The sequence below is a fragment of the Rhagoletis pomonella genome, unplaced genomic scaffold (assembly GCF_013731165.1).
Source record: "Rhagoletis pomonella isolate Grant_MI unplaced genomic scaffold, Rhpom_1.0 Rhpom_scaffold_00003, whole genome shotgun sequence".
Taxonomy (NCBI): Eukaryota; Metazoa; Arthropoda; class Insecta; order Diptera; family Tephritidae; genus Rhagoletis; species Rhagoletis pomonella.
The window spans coordinates 45,577,615-45,598,066 of record NW_023458557.1 but is presented as its reverse complement, the minus strand read 5'-3'; the positions used below and the strand labels follow the sequence as shown (position 1 = coordinate 45,598,066).

Below are 20,452 nucleotides of genomic sequence, written 5' to 3'. Positions count from 1 at the left end.
TTGTTCTCAGATGTTGCGTGTTCCCGTGTCGGCAAACCAGATATCTTTGTACTTATTTCAAAACCAAACTCATATGAAACGAATGCTTCGTTTTGTTAATAATTTATCAGGATTATGCCCAGTAAAGCGTGGCAGGGTATAGCTAGTTTGTTATGAAAAGAAATCTTAATTTCCGTTGATAAGAGGTTCGCGTCCGCTCAATAGAGGTTTTTGTGTCAATTTTATGCAATATAACTGTCCGCGTCCGGCCAAGATAGTGTCCGTTTAAGAGAGAGTCATTTGTTCCGAAATTTATACTTAAAACTTGGTATAAGAAAAAATGTCCGCCCAAGGGAGATGTCCGTCTAATAGAGGTGTCCGTTAGGAGAGTTTTCACTGTAATTAACTGCAAATAAGTGGACATTTCTCTGACGTCATTATTCTTTGGAAAATACTATAATTTCAAAGATATGATTAATTCCAAAACTTATTTAAAAAATTCAGCTCAATATAAAACAAAAATATGGGTACCAACTGAAAGAATTTTTTGAGTTCTCAAGAACAAATAAGAATTGAAAATGCCCATTTAATCTATTTTATTTTTATACCCGAGCGCACTTGTGCACAAGGGTATATTAATTTTGTTCACATAACGGTTGTTTGTAACAGCCAAAACGAATCGAGATAGATATAGACAAATGTATACATAAATGATCAGGATGAAAAAAGAAATCGATTAAGCCATGTCTGTCTGTCCGTCCGTCTGTCCGTCTGTCCGTCTGTCCGTGCAAACTCGAGCAAAAATTGAGATATCTCAACGAAATTTGGTATGTAGGTTTCCCTTAATCCAAGGTAGGTTGGTATTGAAAATGGGCGAAATCGGACTTTAACCACGCCCACTTCCCATATAACGGTAATTTCCAGAAATACGAAAACTGCGATATTTTAGTAACTACTGAAGATAATTCACTCAAAATTGATATTTACAATAATTTTTAGACGAAAAATAAGAATATTATAAATTTTTGGAAAATGGGCGTAGCCACGCCCACTTATGGTTACATGTGTATATCTTGGTAACCGCTGCACCAATTTCTTCCAAACTTGGCACAGTTGTTGGCCTTCGCATAACATACCAAATGGCCGAAAACTTTTAAAATCGCTCAATAACCACGCCTACTTCCCATATAACGGTAATTTTCAGAAATACGAAAACTGCGATATTTTAGTAACTACTGGAGATTATTCACTCAAAATTGATATTTATAATAAGTTTTAGACGAAAAATAAGAATATTACAAAATTTTGGTAAATGGGCGTAGCCACGCCCACTTATGGTTACATGTGTATATCTTGGTAACCGCTACACCAATTTCTTCCAAACTTGGCACAGTTGTTGGTCCTGGTACAACATAACAAATGGCCGAAAATTTCTAAAATCGGACAATAACCACGCCCACATCCCATATAACGGTAATTTCGAGAAATACAAAATCTTCGATAAATCAGTAAATATTGAAGCTAATTTATTCAAAATTGATGATTGCAACAATTCTTTACCAAGAAATACGTTTATGACAAAATTTTGGAAAATGGGCGTAGCACCGCCCACTTGTGATATGTATCTCGCTAGCCGTTCTAGCAATTTGTACCAAGCTCGGTATGGTTATTGTGCTTGCCACATAAAAGCAAACCGTTGGAAATTGTTGAAATCGGACTAAAATTGAGGCCGCTTTTCATATAACGGTAAATTTCAAAAATGCTTGAAATTTCAATATTTCGAAATTTAAGGACGCTAATTTACTTAAAATGTATACACCCCGGCTTATCATGTAGCGGTAGCTTTCGGAAAGGTGGAAAACATATATTTAATACTTGCGCCGGGTATTTAATGTTCGGCTCCGCCCGAACTTAGACTTTCTTACTTGTTTTAAGCTAATAAAGTTAGTCCTTAGCATATAATTTTATGAAAAATAATAATTGCAAAATTTCAAGGATATTCAAGGATAAAAGGGTATTTTCAATAACTACGCGTCCTTTACGCACCAAAAAATTGAATCTGTTTTAACTCTAGAGAATCTTATCTTTCATTTGATACCCATACTGGTTTTTTAAGAATGTACATTGCACTGAAATTTTTAAATCATTTTTTCAATTACTCATATCTTTCAAATTTCAAAAGTTCTTTTAAAAAATCCTGACCCCAGAGAGAAAAATTAAGGACGCAATTTTGCTATATTTGGCCCTTGGTTTCTCGAATAAATTGATTTCTTTTTGTGCAAAATTGCCTCTCGGAACGTATTATATGTATATTAAGCTACACATTTATAAAAGAAAATATTAAATATTAAATACACAAAAGAAATATAGCCAAAATTGGTCAACATAAAGCGTTTCTATTATTGCCACCACTGTAAATTATAAATCCCGAAAATCCCGGGATTCTAGGCAAACAATCCCGGGATTTTCGGCACTTAACATTCCTAGTACAGACATACATATAGCAGCAATTAATTTAATTTAAGAAATGGCGTGTCGTCCATTTCCGCTGTAGCGTATGTAGTGCAAATTTTTAGGCGCAATATTTTACTTCTTCTAGCGGGGCGATATCTACCTCTAAAGGTTTTCTAATTGTATGTATTTGATATGGTACCTACGACGAGGTTGATATCTAGACTAGGTTTGCCATAAATACCTTTGCTATATTTATAGTATAAATGGTAGTCTGGACACACAACATTGCAAGTTGATAAAAGCATTGTAATATCTTTCGCTGTTGTATAAGTTCCGACGACATAGTCAAAATTCACAATTTGTCACATTCTGTAGTAAAATGTCCCACTAGTCACAATGGAATGGCCCTGCTTTTACTTTGAATTGTGCCGCTGACCAAATTCAGAACCAACGACTGCTAAGAGCACTGCCCATTTTGTAGGCAATCGGCTTCTGCTTGTACTTTGACTGCGACAATCGTCTTGTTGCGAAGCATAAGCATAAGTAAATGAAAAAAAAACTTATTGCAGCTATTTAAACACTCGTTTTTACATAACAATATGCAACAATTTTTTACCGTTGTTCAGAAAGTACTTAAATTATGGAGGGAACTCTTTTCCACTCTACTGAATGGTAGCAGCACGGAAAGTTAAGGAGAAGAAGAACCCGAGCTTCCAGTCGATGATGACAGAGTCGATGTTCCACCGCCTGACTATGACGAGGTACGAATAGCAATAACGTGGCTGAAAAACAACAAAGCTGCTGAAGCAGACAGCCTGGCAGCTGAGCTATTCAAGTACGGCGGCGAGGAGTTGATAAGGTGCATGCGTTAACTCTTATGCAGAATATGGTCGGATGAACGCATGCCCGACGACTGGAATTTAAGTGTGATCTACTCAATCCACAAGAAAGGCGACCTCGCCATTCGCGCCAACTACCGCGGGATCAGCCTTCTAAGCATAGGTTACAAGGTCTTATCGAGCCTATTGTGTGAAAGACTGAAGCCCACCTTCAATGAACTTATTGGGATTATCAGTGTGGCTTTAGACCTGGAAAGTCCACCATAAACCAGGTATTCACAATACGCAAAATCTTGGAAAAGACCCGCGAGAAAAGGATCGACACTCACCACCTATTTGTCGACTTTCTAGCCGCTTTCAACAGCACTAAAAGGAGTAGTCTATACGCCGCTATGTCTAAATTTGGCATCCCCTCAAAACACCGATTGTAATATCAGCATGGATATCCAACGCAGAACCACTCTTGCCAACAAGTGCATCTTTGGCCTGAGTAGGCAATTCAGGAGTAAAGTCCTCTCTCGACGTACGAAAACCACACTCTCTAAGTCACTCATCATGCCCATGCTGGTATATGGCGCAGAAGCATGGACAATGACAACAGCCGATGAGGCGGCTCTTGGAGTATTCGAGAGAAAGATTTTGCGGAGGATTTACGGGCCTTTACGCGTTGGCAACGGCGATTACCGCAGAGGATGGAATGATGAGATGTATGAGCTTTACAACGACATGGACATAGTTCAGCAAATTAAAATGCAGCGGCCCGCTGGCGTAGCCATGTCGTTCGAATGGACACCGACGCTCCAGCTCTGAAAGTATTCAACCCGCTGGTGGTAGCAGAGGAAGAGGGAGGCCCCCACTGCGATGGAAAGACCAGGTGGATAAGGACTTGGCTTCACTTGGCATTTCCAATTAGCGTCAGTTGGCACAGAAGAGAAACGACTGGCGTGCTTTGTTGAACTCGGCCAAAATCGCTTAGGCGGTTACAGCGCCAAATAAGAAGAAGAAGAATATAAAAATTTGATCTTTGTTTCCGTTTAAATTCCTTTATATTTATTAAAAACATGGTTTGTAATACACTTATTAAATGAGCTAAATTTAAAAACTTTAATTCCAAATTATACTTTTGTAAATTTTGTTTGAATTTTGCCGGTACGTTATTGGGCTTTTAGTGACCTTTCGAGATGCTTTTGGGACTTTCCAAACTTTTTCGGGGCTTTTAAGAATATTGCAGATCAATGAGCTCTACTGAAATTTGTTTTATTATAAAATGTGCATACATATTTACAATTAATTGCTACGGCGTTTACTTTCTTCAGTACACGTGCTTTGTAGGCACGAGATTATTCAACTACAACGATGAACAAAGTTGCTTACAAAAAAACATTTTCGTTCATTAAAAATAACAAAACCTCTGAAATTACCTAGAAACCCCAACTCTAGTAAAGGTTAGGAGCTACACATTGATTTCTCCACAAGTGTTAATATTTTTTTTTGTTAATATTTTCAACAATTTTTCTTAAGGTTTCTTTCTTGGGCGTCAAAATATGGTCTTCTATAAATACAACCAGACTAATTTAAGTTTAAATTGAATAATAAATTTATGTGTACAAAGCATATAAAAAAGTTTTCATACAAATTTATGATTTCATTAATAGTTCAAACTTTTACAAGATTAAAAAAATTAAGTTGTATGAAAACCTTTTAATTAATTAATTAATCGCAACGGCTTTTACCCTCGTTTCCCACCCAACTGAAACGAGGGGCGTTGTCCGCATGACGTACGGAACTTTTTGTTTTTTGGTGCCGAGTCGTGAAAACAGCAGTTTGTTAAGTGTCGAGATCTAAAACTATTCAATTATTGAGAGTGGAAATGATAGTTTTCTTTATAGTAAGAATCGAATCCGATATGTCAAACGTGCTGGAATGGGAGTTAAAATCTTGACATAAAGAACGGAATGATTCGTTTAGTTCAAAACTAGTTTTGCATGGCTTCAAAAACAGGATCGAAAGGGGCATGAACATTTACCACAGCCAGAAGGGCCTGCCATTAATTTTACAATAAATATTATACCTAGCATTTCTCTACGACTTGCGAGTGTAGGCAAATTTATGAGCTTTAGACGACTATTGTAATGGGGGAAATTGTAGTCTGAACCCCAGTTAAAATCAAGCAATGCAAAAAGCAAGAATTGTAATGCCTTTGGCGTTATTGACTGTAACATTAATATGAAGGTTGAAATTGAGTTTGGAATCCATTGCGATACCAAGATCGACAAAATTGGATATCTGCTCCAGATTATAATTTGATATTGAATAAACAGCTGGTTGAACTGCCCTTCCAGAGAAACACATAACTTTACATTTTTTAAGGTTTAGTGGCATATAGTTTGCATTACACCGACTAACCACGTTGCTTAGATCCGCTTGTAACAAAGACATTTCTTCGATAGAGGACAATGTTTTGAAAAGTTTCACATCATCGGCATACATTAAAATTTTTGAGTATTTAATTATAGAAGAAATATTATTAATGAATGTCATGGACAGAATCAGACCAAGGTGGCTTCCCTGAGGAACTCCTGAAGAAACTTTAATAAAGATGGAAGAACAATTTTTAAAAATAATTCTTTGTGTTCTAGCAGAGAGGTAAGAAGAGATCCATTGAAGAAGACTGGGCTGAAAGGCGATTAGGTCGAGTTTACGGATGAGTAACGAGTAACATACTTTGTCAAAAGCTTTACTGAAATAGGTGTATATTACGTCGGTATGAGCATTTTCTCTAAAACCGTTTGAGAAATGAGTTCTAAACTAGAATAAATTAGTGATAGTAGATTTTCCTTTAGAAAACCCGTGTTGAGATTGTGAAATTGAAGAAGATATAGAATATGTCAGCTGGTTAATAATAATTGTTTTCTATAGAATACCTGCTGCCGGTTTTGTGAGGTGTATGTATTTTTACTTAAGTGCTCATATCCCCGTAGTAAAAATATTTCAGTGCTGAAAAAGCACTCCTGATTCTTTGTTGGCAATTCATATCGAAATCACTCAGTACAATTTCGATATCTTTTAGCGCCTCTCTCTCACATTTTCGAAGAAGCAGAGGAAAAAAGAAAATACGAGTAAATGTCGTTTGTTCGAAGTTTGTTTGGAATTTTGTTTTGATAATTCATTCATGTTTTTCCAATAATGTAAAATTCGGAAATAAGTGCAAATATGTCAAGTGTAAAACGATCAATTAATCGGCAAATAAACAAAAGAAAATAATACTAAAATATTCGCAAATTCAAACTCTTAGAAAGAGCAATAATGCAAGCAGTGAAGCGGTTGTGTTGGAAGGAGGCAATGAAAGTGTTCCAACTTTTCTATGCCGCAACAAATCGAAGAAAGAATCCCTTAGAGAACAGCTGGCCAACGTTTTTGTACGCCATAATAGAAGTGGAGCAGCAGGTGACGATATTTTAGAAGCGCTAAGAAAAAATGATGTAAATGTACCGAAAACTACGACTATTTTACTGAAACAAGAAATGGGGATACCTCCCATAATGAAAATTTTTAGTCAGCTCTAACTTCGGAATTGTAGTCACATGAACTTGAAATTTGAAATGCACAGTTACCTATGGTAGGTGCTTATGGAAAGATATATGCATATAAAGGAGTTTGTAAAAAGGCACAAAGGCAAAATATTCCGACGAATTAATAAAATATGCAGATTAATATTTAATAAAGTGTTACGGATATATTTTTTTGTGCTTGGGAGTTTATCGGTACGAAAAATCTATTTCTGATATCTATTTAAAGAACCGCAAGATTGCACTACAAAGCAAATTACATATTTTTTACTATTGTAACGGGAGAAGTTACTGTATGTATTTTTTTATATGTACAGTGTCGAACAAAAGTTTTGGCACAGTAAATATTCGCATTACAAATATGCAAAGTTTTTAATTTATTTCCGATAATTTTTTATAAAAACATAGTTCATACTATACCAAAACACATAAAAATCAAATGTGTAAACTTTGTGCAAAACTCAGGAAAATCCGATAAATCTGCAAACTAATTTGCAATTTTATATTCAGATACTTTGCCTATATTGCGTAAAATTCACTGTGCCAATACTTTTGTTCGTTACTGTAAGTAAATGAAACTTTAACTTTAAAAAACCAAAAAAAAAAATTTTACAATATTTCAAAATTATTTTTCGAATCATTAATTTTGTTATGATTAACAATGTATTTATATTTTTTTTTTGGTTTTAGGTCATTTTTGCTTTCAACACTAGGTATCTTTTTTCTACTTTCTATTGTCATAGCCATAACTCCCTCTCTATTTTTATCAGTCAATCAATAAATTTTATAATTTTTTTTTCGGCATTTTTCCTAAATACAAGTAGAGCTTTATAAAACTTGTATAACACCAAATTTTTATCAAGCTTAGGATTTTGTGTTATCCGGGCAGGCTTATTAATTTAACCAGAGAATATGTTTTCTCCATTAAGCTTACCCAGTTCTCCATTTTAAACTGCTGCCTGTACTGTATCAGCGGTTAAAACTTGTTAAATTTTTATTTAAAATTTCGGTAAGGAATAAGCGAGCGGATGAAAAATATATAACGGTAAGAACGGCCCATATATATGTATATGAAAGAATACACACATGCGACGTCTCTAGCCATTGTGTGTCACTCCTTTAAATTAGTTATTTTTTTCTTATTGTATTAAAAAAATAACGTTCATAACACTTTAGTAAATATTAATCCATATATTAACTTAGTATATATTAAAGACTAGAAGATGACCCGGTGAACTTCATATCATCTATAATTTATCTGAATTTCACTTTGATCAATTATAACAAATCTTCAAAATGCAATACATTGAGATCACTAATACTGCCTGCTGTTATAGCTGATAAAAGATTCCACACCTATGAGATGTGCCACGCCCCTTTTTACAAACTCATTCATATACATATATTTTTCCATAAGCACGTACCATAGGTATCTGTGCATTTCAAATTTCGAGTTCATGTGACTATAATTCCGAAGTTAGGGTTGATTAAAAATTTTCACTATGGGAGGTATCCCCCATCCCCCTCCCCCCTTGGCTCGTTCCAATTTTTTTACCCAATTATAGGTCCAGGAGTCATGGCAATACTTTGGCAAAATTTTATTCAATTCTGTCCATCCGTTTAGGCTGTAACCTGGCACATACATACATACATTCTTCCACAAATATATAGCAGATTTGATTTGAAGCGCCATATTGCGGTTCTTTAAATAAAAAATAGATATTAGAAATGGATTTTCCATATCACAAAACTCCGGAGCACAACTCTTTATTACAAAAAAAAAAAATTCCTAACACTTTAGTAAATATAATCTGATTATGGACTTAGTATTAATTAAAGATATTTTCTTTTAAAATTGCTCAGGCTCGAAATTGATTTTAGGGCTATGGTCTAAAGGGCTTTTTTTCTTAGAATTTTATGTAGAATCCGAATCAGCTAGGAACAATGTCGAAAAAAAATTGACCCGCCCTAATGTACGTACATACACTCGCAACACACTTTAGTATCGATACTAAAACCAGTTTCGTTACCGCACAATATGTTGTGTTGTATTGATTCACGATGATGGTGCATATACGGAACATGCGAGTAACGAGATTATTATGTGAGTAACGATTCGGTACTTCGAGTCAGGGGTTGTATTCGTTACTCAGTAACGAATACATACGATTTGGTACAGCTCTATGCACCATCCTCTGCCGACTGCTGAGCAGCCTTGGTGTTCTAGTTCGCTTTCGCCTCGAGCACATTGATTGAAGCCTGAATGCATTTGACGGCCTCCTTGCGCGCCAAGCGAATGATGTCCTTGCCATTCGTGTCGACTGAAACCAGCTTGAGTAGATTGCGCATCAGTATATCGGCACCTCGGAGTTACGAATAAACTGTTGAAACTAATCGTGAAAAATTTTATTGGAGCAAATAGAGATAAATTTTCAGATACACCGCGATTACATGAACTTAGTCGTTGGAAGGCGATATACTACCGACAATTCGTTTTGTACACTGGTGCGGTCATTTTAAAGGATATTCTGGATAACAATAGCTACTACCATTTTTTACTCCTACACTGATCCTACCGCCTTTTAAATGTGCGTTCGAAATTTGAAAAAAACTACCAATGCATTCAAGCCATGCTGAGCGATTTTGTAAAATATTTCAAAAATATTTACGGTAACGAAACTTTAACATATAATGTGCATAACTTATTACATTAATGTGAAAGTGCACAAACGACTGGCCACATTAGGATATTTTCCGCCTACGGTTGTGAACATTTTATGCGGGAACTGAAGGTGTATGTAAAAAAAACCAAATAAAATTTTACAACAGCTAAGGAACAAGTATTACTTACGTCCGATCAGAAAATGCAGCGATAAAATTAGATGTAAGAAGCAGAAAGGTGCCATTATCAAAATAAATCAAAACGAAGTTTACATAAGTGGTCTTCCTCCTCTGCGTGATGGAAGGAATTCCAGGCTTGAACGAGAAGCAAGTGTTTGCAAAAATTATTTTCGTAAAAAACGGCGAAATGTTGGCATTCAAGTACCGTCAAACAGTTTAGTCATAGTTATCGTAGAAAATATTGACGAAGAAAGTCGATTCTCTGGCAAGCCAAATCACATTAAATTTAAAATGATGGATTTGCCTTCCCAGTATATATTTTCAGGGATTAACAGCCCTTCCGAAAGGCTTTCCTGAGACTTAAGAGGCCTTCCACTCTAAATTCCTTTCACCTTTCTTTTTTTTGTATGGAGTGGCAGAAATTAAAGGGCTTCTTTTTTCGCTACCCATGAAATGCCTTCCAGAAGGGCTATTATAGGACGTATGTACTTCACAAGGCCTTTTGGAGGAGTTATTTTAAAGTTGCTTCTTTAATTTATAGAATTCATACATCTTTAAAGTATTTGCTTAAGGTTTATATCAAATATGTGTAATTGCAACTTAAAATGTTTATTGAAATTCATTTGTAATGCTAAATAATATAAATTTATGCATTCGCGTAAATTGTAAATGGATAAGCCCTTCTAGAATGCAAGGAAGCACTTTTTTCAGCCCTTCTGGGAGGCCTTTACTTAAGAAGGCCTACCTAAATTATCTTCTGAGATATAATTCAAAATATGTATTAATTGCATTACTTCACAAGATTTAGTCGAGCGACATGGAGATACCAACAATTCAGTACAGCCAGATTGGCAAACGTGGTAAGCCTTGCACAAACAAGGACTTGTTTTCAATTTTAACCCAATAATTTAATTCCCAGATGCAAAAATTATTGAACTTAAAAAAGAAGAGGTGGAGATAAACAATAAACTCGATAAAATATCAAAACAGCAATATCAAATTATGCAACAGCTTGTCGAAGTGTGTCCGAATCAATTCCCTGTTAAAAACTCCCAACAGTTGGATAAAATAAATTGTGAACTTAAGGGTGAGAAAAGGGGAGTAATTGTAAGTTTATTTTGGTGTTTGCATCCCATAATTAGAACTAATAACTCTTATTATGCATATTAAAACTAGTAACTCAATTACTCAATATTAAGCAGGTCGCTTTAATGAAGCAGATCATGGGTGATTAAATCGAAAACATCGAAAGGATCCCTTCACCAGAGATCATAAAAAATTATAATGTTGATGGCAGTCAAGGGAAGGAACGACTAAAGCAGTAAGAGTGGCTGATGTCTTCTTTATATGGTAAACGTTCAAAATTTAAAATGTTGAAAATCGAAGGGTATAGTCATATTTACCAACTTTCTCTGATTTCACAGAGGTGGCAAGTACCAACGGTCAACCTTTCCAGTAGATAATTTCAGGAGTTAAAAGCCCTTCCGAAAAGCCTTCCTGAGAGTCAAGAGGCCTTCCACTCTACATTCCTTTCTCCTTTCTTTTTAGTATGGAGTGGCACAAATTGAAGGGCTTCTTCTTTCGCTACCCATGGAAGGCCTTCCAGAAGGGCTTTTATAGGACGTATTTCAGAAGGCCTTTTGGAGGAGTTCTTTTACAGTTTCTTCTTTAATTTATAAAAATCTAGGTAAGGAATTTCATCAAGGTTTTACTTCAGATTTTTACAACGGGGATGTTCTACAGTTATTCAATTTAGATACACGCAGGGTCTTACTGTATGTACAATAAAACCCGCTTAAGTACCTCACGAATAATGTCAGCTTTTTGAGGTACTTAGTCGGGTTGGGTACTTAAAAGAACCCGCTTAAGTACCTCTATACGGGTACTTAAGCGAACATAATTACTATTTACATCTTCTTATTAACTTACATAAATACTTGGTTAACAACATTTAATGAAGTACACATAGTATAAACCCAAAATCGTAGCATTATTTATACATATGAACAAGTAAAGAAAACCTTTATTAAAAAAAAAAATATAGTGCAATGGTATGTAATTTTTACAAGAATTAAATTGTTTAAAAAGCCAAAGTTGGACATATCATTTTGTACCAAATTCAAAATGATTTTGTTTGCCACTTATGTTTATTTATTAATTTATGAGATTTTTCAATCAATTAAAATACAGTTCATTCCCTAACAAATACCATATAAACCTAAGCTTAAGATTTTGTAGAACACTTAAAAAAAGATGCATCATAATTTCAAACTTTTTTCTCGGAAGTGTTTTTTGAGTGTACAGTTTTATAGCCAATTCAATTTTAGTGTAATAATGTACAAGTTTCAAGTGGCTAAAAATTACTGTTGATTTTTTTGAATTTTTTTACCGAAGGTGTGTAGCGCTGCACAGTGGTTCGGATAGCAGATCTAGCTGGACGAAAGTCAAAATTTTTTTTATTTTTAAAATACTTAATGGTACTTGGAATACATTCCTGACAATACATTCAAATAGAAATTGCATTTATTAAAGCATTAACATATGAAAACAAGCAAAAAAAGTAAGTCAACGCCGCCTATTTGAGAACTCTATTTTAAAAGCTGAAATTTAACTTAAAAGATTGCTAATTGCACTCGCAGATATTTGCATAATTGCAAATTGACTTTATAAACAAAAAATTACACTTTCCGCTATAGATATATATAGGGGTTGTGTGTTAAAACAGAAAAATACTTGGAGTTATAAAAACTTTGGTTATGTAAGAGTAAAAAAATAGTAACTCGCGAATTTTCAGCTTTCTGAAATTAAAAAATTATACAACAGGCATGCAAATCTTTAAGCGCTGTTATAAAATTAAATTAAATTTAAATTTTAGTCATGGTAAATAAAATCTTAAGAAGTGAGTTGTTTGACATTTGGAGAAGTGTTGCTGAAACTTCTAAAAGACAACAAGGTGTCCGTGATTATGTGATTAGTAAATTGAAAGAAATATCTGATGAAAATGCTCGTTCCGAAGTAAATAAAGTAAATTACTTTAGATTCGTAATCAGCAACCCGGAAACCCCTCAGATACCCAGTTACATAGAAACCTACCGATTTTTTTTGAATTTTCGTCCGCCATATTGGATCCGCCATTTTGAATTTTTGGTAAATGGCTTTAGATATGTAATCAGCGACCCAGAAAACCCCCAGATACCCAGTTTCATAGAAATCTACCGATTTTTTTTAATTTTCTTCCGCCATATTGGATCCGCCATTTTGAATTTTTGATAAGTGACTTCAGATTCGTAATCAGCGACCCAAAAATCCCCTAGGTAAGAAGTGGTTCAATTCAATTCAATGTTTATTGAGTCTATGATTACAAAGAATCTTACAGACTAGAATAAAATTAATAGGTAAAAAATTAAGAACTACACTAGGAGTACACAGATTCAATTAAACTTCTGAAAGACTGCCTACTAATAGAAAAGTCAATATTTAAATTTTTTTAAATTGCATTAAGTTCAGTAAGAGCCCTCCAAATCGGGAATTGAGCCCAATAATTAGCTTTAGGAGGGATAACATAAAGCGGCGGGACAAACCGCAATATTCTGCTCGGGACATTGAAACCGATATGCACAAGTAATTCCGGACAATCAATGACGCCAGAAATCAGGTCATAAACAAACATAAGGGAATGGACATGTCTTCTTCACTCAAGAGAGTTTAAAACTATAAGCTTGCAACGAGCTATATAGGGCGGAAGAGGGTCAGAGAATCGAAGCGGCTGAAGTGCAAACCGAATAAATTTTCTCTGGACACGTTCGATACGAAGTGCGTGGAAATTATATATAGGGCTCCAGATAACCGAGGCATATTCAAGCTTTGAACGAACAAGAGAGTTAAAGAGTTTTCCTTGTATAGGGATCCTTAAAATCCTTCGCATGCCTTCGCAGAAAAGCTAGGTTCCTGTAAGCCTTCGGAAGAATATGGCATATGTGATTAACAAACGTGAACCCAGAGTCAAAAACGACACCAAGATCAACAAAGTCATTAACAGAAGCGAGTTGTACATTTGAGATATAATAGTTAGTTAGAAAAATTTTAGATGTTTTAGCGAGGGTCATATGGAAGCATTTCTTTATATTGAGGGATAACATATTTTTTTGGCACCATACTTCGAGATTAAACAGATCTTCTTCGAATCGGAGACACAATTGATTTTACGAAACAGTTTCAGATCATCGGCATACAGCAGGTAATCAGAGTTATTGAAACAGGACCCGATATCGTTAATAAACAGGACGAACAACAGCGGACCAAGCACACTGCCTTGGGGCACCCCCGAAGTAGCGGCAAATTGAGAAGACCTGCAGTTTTCAATTTCAACAAACAGAGTTCTGTTTGAAAGATATGACTTTAACCAATTTAAGAAAACCGAATGGAAACCAATGCTTCTTAATTTACGAAGCAAAATTGAATGTGATACCTTATCAAACGCCTTGGAGAAATCTGTATAGATGCTGTCCACTTGGGACCCATTTCTGAACGCAGATATACAAAATTCAGAAAAAACAGCGAGGTTCGTTACGGTAGAACGACCACCGACAAAACCATGCTGACGAGGATTCACGATACTTTTTAGGGCAAAAGATAGTTTCTCCATTACCACCTTCTCAAAAAGCTTGGAGCAAACAGTAAGTTTAGAGATAGGTCTGTAATTAGAAACATCATTCCTACGACCTGACTTGAAGATGGGAGTGATGGACGCTGCTTTTCAGCGCTCGATGAAAACACCTGAACGAAGAGAGAGATTGAAGATCATACACAGTGGAACACAAACGGAGGAATGACATTGCTTAAGGAAAAAGGGACAAATACCGTCGGAATCACATTTAAAAGACTTTTTAAGAGAGAATATGACTCTGATAATGTCAGATTCTGTCAAAGACATCGATCCAAAGTCTAAACCTTGTGGAGGACAAGAGTTAACTGGAAACCTGGGGGGAGTTGTCATCAACGACAAAATTTGATTTAAAAAACTCAGCGAAAAATTCGACAGTATCACTAATCGACTCAGAACACTTACCATTATAGTACATACAGGAAGGTATATTTGAGGAGCCCGATTTGGAACGGATGAAGCTCCAGAAGGCTTTGGGATTTTCCTTCAAATCAGACTCAAATTTACTAATATACTTGTTATAAAGAAATTTATCCAAGATGTTAAATTGTCTCATGAACGAGATATATTTAGCCTTGAGATTAACATTATCGAGCTGACTTTTATGTAGTTTATAATAATTGTTTCTTTTGTTTTTAAGATTCTAGATACTTGTGTACCAGGGTAATCTATGAATCCTAGGCGGCAGCAGCGGAAGATATTTAGAAAAAAGATTATTCAGTGTGCACACAAAAGAATCAAAACACTCTGAGACGATCTTAGAAATAAAAACAGAGTGCCTGTTGATTTCAGACAAGGCAATATCGAAAGCCTGAAAGTTAGCCTCGCGGAAGTTAAAGAACCCAGACGTTATATTCCTTGCAGTGAAATTATCAAACATTTCCAAATAAATAATTATGGGCACATGATGCATATCAGTTTTACTAACCGGAAAACTGCATTCCTCTAAGTTAAATATTGAATTTTCATAAAAAAAGACAAGGTCAAGAATTTTAGACAACTTATTAGATAATGAATTAATTTGAATTAAGTTTAAACTAAGCAGGCTATCCAGAAAATTTATCTCGTACGTCCTGTTTACGTGTAATTGATGTAACGACGAGCGGATACAGCGCTTTAAGGCGATTAGGACATCACCACCTTTGGAGTGGCCAGTCTTCACCGGATCTCTATCCTTCCTGAATACATTAAATAAAGTTGGATTAAAATACACTTCGTCATGAAAGTCAGCATTCAGCCATGTTTCCACAAAAACATAGACTTCAAAGTCAACGCGGGACGTTGATAAAAATATCTCTTTGGTTTTAGCCCGCATTCCAGACATATTTTGAAAATAAATTTGAAGACCCTTAGGAGCTGAGCTACAGTTGCCAGAATTCAAACTACTTGTGCGCTTCCGAAGGGGCTTTGAAAAAAGCGGAATGGTCGGACATTTATACCAGAAGACCAAACAGAAGACTTCAAGATATCTTCATAATATGCATACGAAACTCCAAATTTGCAATTTATGCTTCGAAGCTTGTCTAAAGGTTCGTCTTTCTTAATAAGCTTGTGGCATGCAAAATGTTTAATGTCGATACCGGACTGTTTAGATACATACTCGATGATTTTATCAGTAGAAACGGACGGCTTAAAAATGGATACATGTACCCACTTCATTTTTACGATAATGTCGAGGTCAGCGTTTTTATTTCGACCAACCACAACCTGTTTACGTTTCGGTGTTTTCGTCTCATGAGGCACAGTTTTCCAACCATTCGAGCCAGAAAAAAACCGCAGGCTCTGAACCAGCATCAGGCACAACATCAATATCAGCATTCAAAGAATTAACATCCACGTCGGCATCAACAACAGCGCCAGCAGCAGTGATAACAGAGCTGTTAACATTAGCTTTAATTGAGTTAGTACCGGCAGCAGCAGCATAGCTAACATGGGTATTGAGCGCCATGCGCTTAGCAGACCCATTGGGGGCCAGACCAGCATTCGATACCGCGCACTTAATAGACGGAGCAGATGAGGGAGTTTCTGTTGGTGTAGGTAAACACTGTTCAGCATGAGCAGCAGTAACATTAGTCCCATGCAGAGAGCCGGCGGCTGGGTATGATGGAGAAGAGCGTAAAAGAGATTGATTTTCATTGTCAATCATCTCCTTACATTTGTTAACAGCAGTAGCGCGGTTTGCACTGAGGCCAGTAAAGTTGTCAACAATGCCGCGAAGGCTTTTTATCTCCGCAGTCAACGACGATACGTCGGCATCCCTGTCGCTTAGCTTAGTTTGCAAAACACGAACTTCTGCAAATCATCACTTTTCTTTATTAGCTGCATTTTGTCTTCATGCAAAGCACCTAGCAAACACAAGATACGAGCATTTTCTGCCCTGAGAGCAGAAAGTTCTTTAACCACAGTTAGCAGTGTAGATTTCAATTGAAAGTCATGCTCAGTAGCGATATCACTTGAGTCATCTCTTAGAGAGTCTGAATTAAGAGCTTCTTTAGCACTAGTGCTCCCACCCGAACCAACGGGTGTGGAAGGGCAGCGGAGAGATGAACGACGGTCATCCGTACAGTTTTTGCAAAGAAACGGCTTATTAGATGAGAGTAAGAAGTCCAGATCGGCCTGGAAAATACCAACACATTTGAGGTGAAATAAGTTTTTACTCCCGGCACACTGCACTTTAGATTGTGTACGATCAACTTTTTGACCATAAAGACAAGGCATTGTATGAATATTTTTACATTTAATAAATATTGAGTCAGTGAAATTCACATTATTAAGAGTCACTATCTCAGTATATTATGAGTTTCGCACTAACAAAGCGAATTAAAATTCACAAAGAACGCTTAAAAAGCCAGATAAGCGCGGAGCGAAGAAAAACACGTCTGAACTGCAGTCGCGCAAAACTGTCTATGTAAAGATCCATTAACGAGTATTTGTTTAAATAGTTCCGTCCAGCTAAATTTGCGATCCGAACCACTGTGCGCTGCTACTGAATTTCAAAGTACGTAAATATTTTAAGGAATTTTAAAAGAGCACTTAAAAGGGGAAAATTCTAAGTAAAATTGTAATTTGGGCACGAAAAATTTTGTACTTAGGCGGGTTGGGTAAATAAGCGGGGAGGTACTTAAGAGAGGGATTTTCTTCAGATTATATTAAAAAATTCACGGTGTCCAAAAATGTTGGTTACTTAAGCGGGGGGTACTTAAGCGGGTTTCACTGTATGTATAAAACAACATGCTTTGAGATACAAGAAAGAAACGAGCAGGAAACACATTTCTTCATCTTGAATATGACTCTGAATTTCTGAAACGGGCCACTTGAATTATGTGATATTTTATTTCCAAACAGCAGTGGTATTTTTTCATAGCTATTGCCAATTAAACAAATGTCTAAGTTTGATTTTACAAAATTTTTATTTTTTTTTCTTATATATAGACAATTGTTTTTTTGTCCCTTTACTTCAATATTCAATTACAGACGATCTAATTGACCGATTTTGACAATTCAACCATCACTTTCATTGTTATTAAAAAATCTTACATAGGTTTTATTTATTTAAAAAATAATTATATATAAATATTAAAACACATATATGCAAAATTTTACTCTCTAAAATATTCTGTTGAGAAAAAAATGGATCGCAATTTGGAGAACAGTTACATATATTTACTTGTGCACTAGAACATGCAGCCAGGGTAAGCAAAATCTCCGTAGCGCTCGGAGTGTACTATACAACACATGCCTTTTTGTGCATAAAAATGTTCGAATGTGAGCCAGGTAATAGGTTAATCTTCGCTGTCTCGATATTAACATCCGTTGTTGTATAGTTTTTGCCTGCAGGTAGGTAAAAGTCGGTGATTTTTGTCCTGGTGGTACTTTGTGGTGTGTTCGGAGTGTCCATGCCTGTTGCTTTGTTGTCATTTTTCTTTTTCTCGTAAATTAATTTTAAGGGTTCGAATATAACATCCGATGCGGTATTTGTTTGTTCGTTTATTATTTTGCCGTCGAAGGTTTTTTAGTTTGTATAATTCCATATTTTTTAGTACGTTTAGCTGTTGTTGTTGTAGCGGCTACGGTTGGTATCTCGGTCGTTGTCGTCAAGTTCCACTAACGGCAGCCCTAGGAAGCCTGCATCTTCTGTAGGGTTGGTCCACAGGGACAAGGCCGTTAGGGTTGTCGGGTTTTCCGGGCATGCGAAGAGATGTTTCGAGTCATGTGGGGTATCTCCGCATGCCGGACACTCATTTGGCACATCCTCATTCAATCTACTCAGGTAGGAGTTTAACCTGCTGCAGTAGCCGGAGCGAAGTTGGGCTATTGTCGTTCGTGTCTCCCGAGGCAGATGAAGCTCCGTCTCGTCTATGTCCGGGGCGGTATGCCTAGAACGGCATTCACAGGTCTAGAGTCTACATAACTCGAGACTGACTCCCTGTGAATGCCGTTCAGGGCCAGTCGGTAAGCTGACGGGTCCAGAGGTTGCTTGATGAACCTCTGGACTTCGTCCGTCAGTTCATATAGATGCCTCCTGACGTGCCTAGGCGAGGGCTCCTCTGCAAGCAGCTGTCTGTTTGGGTGGCCACTTCTGTGGCTCCCGATCAGGAACTGCTTGCAGAGCATTATGTTGTGCTCCTTTACGGGGAGCATTTGCACCTCGCTGTGGAGATGGTGTTCGGGCGACATCAGGAGGCATCCTGTCGCTGTCCTGAGTGCGGTGTTCTGTACAGTCTGTAGCTTCGTCCACTGCGTCTACTAGTCCCCAGCGACCACACTGGCGCTGCCTTGTATGTTGCCAGCAACGTTTCTTTGTCTTTGCCCCAAGTACTGCCGGCTAGCGACTTGAGGACCTTGTTGCGGCTCTGTACTTTATTGACAATAGCGGTTGCGTGCGCAGAGAAGGAGAGCAGGCTGTCGAATGTTACTCCGAGTATTTTGGGGTTATTCACCGTCGGAATTGGTGTCTCATCGACGTGAATTCCCAGCGGTAGCCTGACCTCCTTCGTCCAGGTTGTGAACAGGGTCGCAGAGGATTTCGTAGGGGAGAGGGCTAGACACTTCGCAGTGAAGAAGCAAGAAAGTTCGGAGAGATACCCGTTTACTTTCGAACACAGGTCATCAATTCCATTCCCAGTCGCCATGATCGAGCAATCGTCGGCGTAAGAGACAATCGAGACTCCCTCTGGTGGTTGAGGGAGCTTTGAAATGTAAAAGTTAAACAGTAGCGGGGAAAGGACACCACCCTGTTTTATTTTTCTGAATTTAATCGTTATGTGTCTAAACATTACCGACGAGTGTCGACCACTCAGATAATTTGCCGACCACCGTTTGAGCCTCTGTGGGAGAGAGGAGGCCTCTATATCTTCTAGTAGCGTGGAATGGCAGACGGTGTCAAACGCCTTTGACAAGTCCAACGCTACTAGAATCGTTCTCTCACAGGGACGGTTTCGGTTTAGGCCACGAGTTATCTGAGTGTTTATGGCGTTAAGTGCTGTTGTTGTACTGTGCACTTTACGGAAACCACGCTGATGCTTCGCTGGGGTCAAGTGGTTTGTGAAATACGGGAGTAGCAAGGCCTCGAGTGTCTTCGCTACCGGGGAAAGGAGTGTTATCGGACGATAAGAATCTCCTTTGTTGGCAGGTTTCCCCGGTTTGAGCAGTGGGACCACTCTCCCCACCTTCCAGATGTCTGGGATGATGAGAGTGGCCATAGACAAATTGAGGACCTCCGTTAGGTACGCTATCCCCGCAGGACCCAAATTTTTCAGCATCAGCATGCATATTCCGTCGGGACCCATGGCTTTGGAGGCTTTCGCCTTCCCGATGGCCACCTGAACTTCACCGCAAGTGATATCAAGGGGGGCACAAGTTGTTGGCAGTTTGTGCAGCCTTCTGGTCACTCGACGCTTGGCTTTGTCCACCGGTGGATGCAGTATGAACTGCCGGCTAAAATAGCTCGCGCATCGCTCCGGGTCCGACGAAGCATGGTCGCCGAAGGAAATTTCGACTCTGTCGTCGTGCTTCGTCGGATTAGACAGTGACCTCACGGTTGACCAAAGCTTGCTCACACCAGAGGTGAAGTTACAGGTCTTCAGATGCTCCTCACACTTCTTCCG

General features: G+C 37.4%; 1 protein-coding gene across 1 annotated transcript in view; it reads left to right on the top strand.

The window, feature by feature from the left end:
• LOC118736252 (gustatory and pheromone receptor 39a-like) overlaps positions 1–10,917 on the top strand; it is a 13,686-nt gene extending 2,769 nt beyond the window's left edge. The window contains exons 2-4 of the mRNA XM_036466345.1: positions 10,491–10,542; positions 10,602–10,769; positions 10,859–10,917. Coding sequence (XP_036322238.1) covers positions 10,491–10,542; positions 10,602–10,769; positions 10,859–10,917 — 279 coding nt within the window. The remainder of the gene's footprint in view (positions 1–10,490; positions 10,543–10,601; positions 10,770–10,858) is intronic.
• Positions 10,918–20,452: the final 9,535 nt, after the last annotated feature.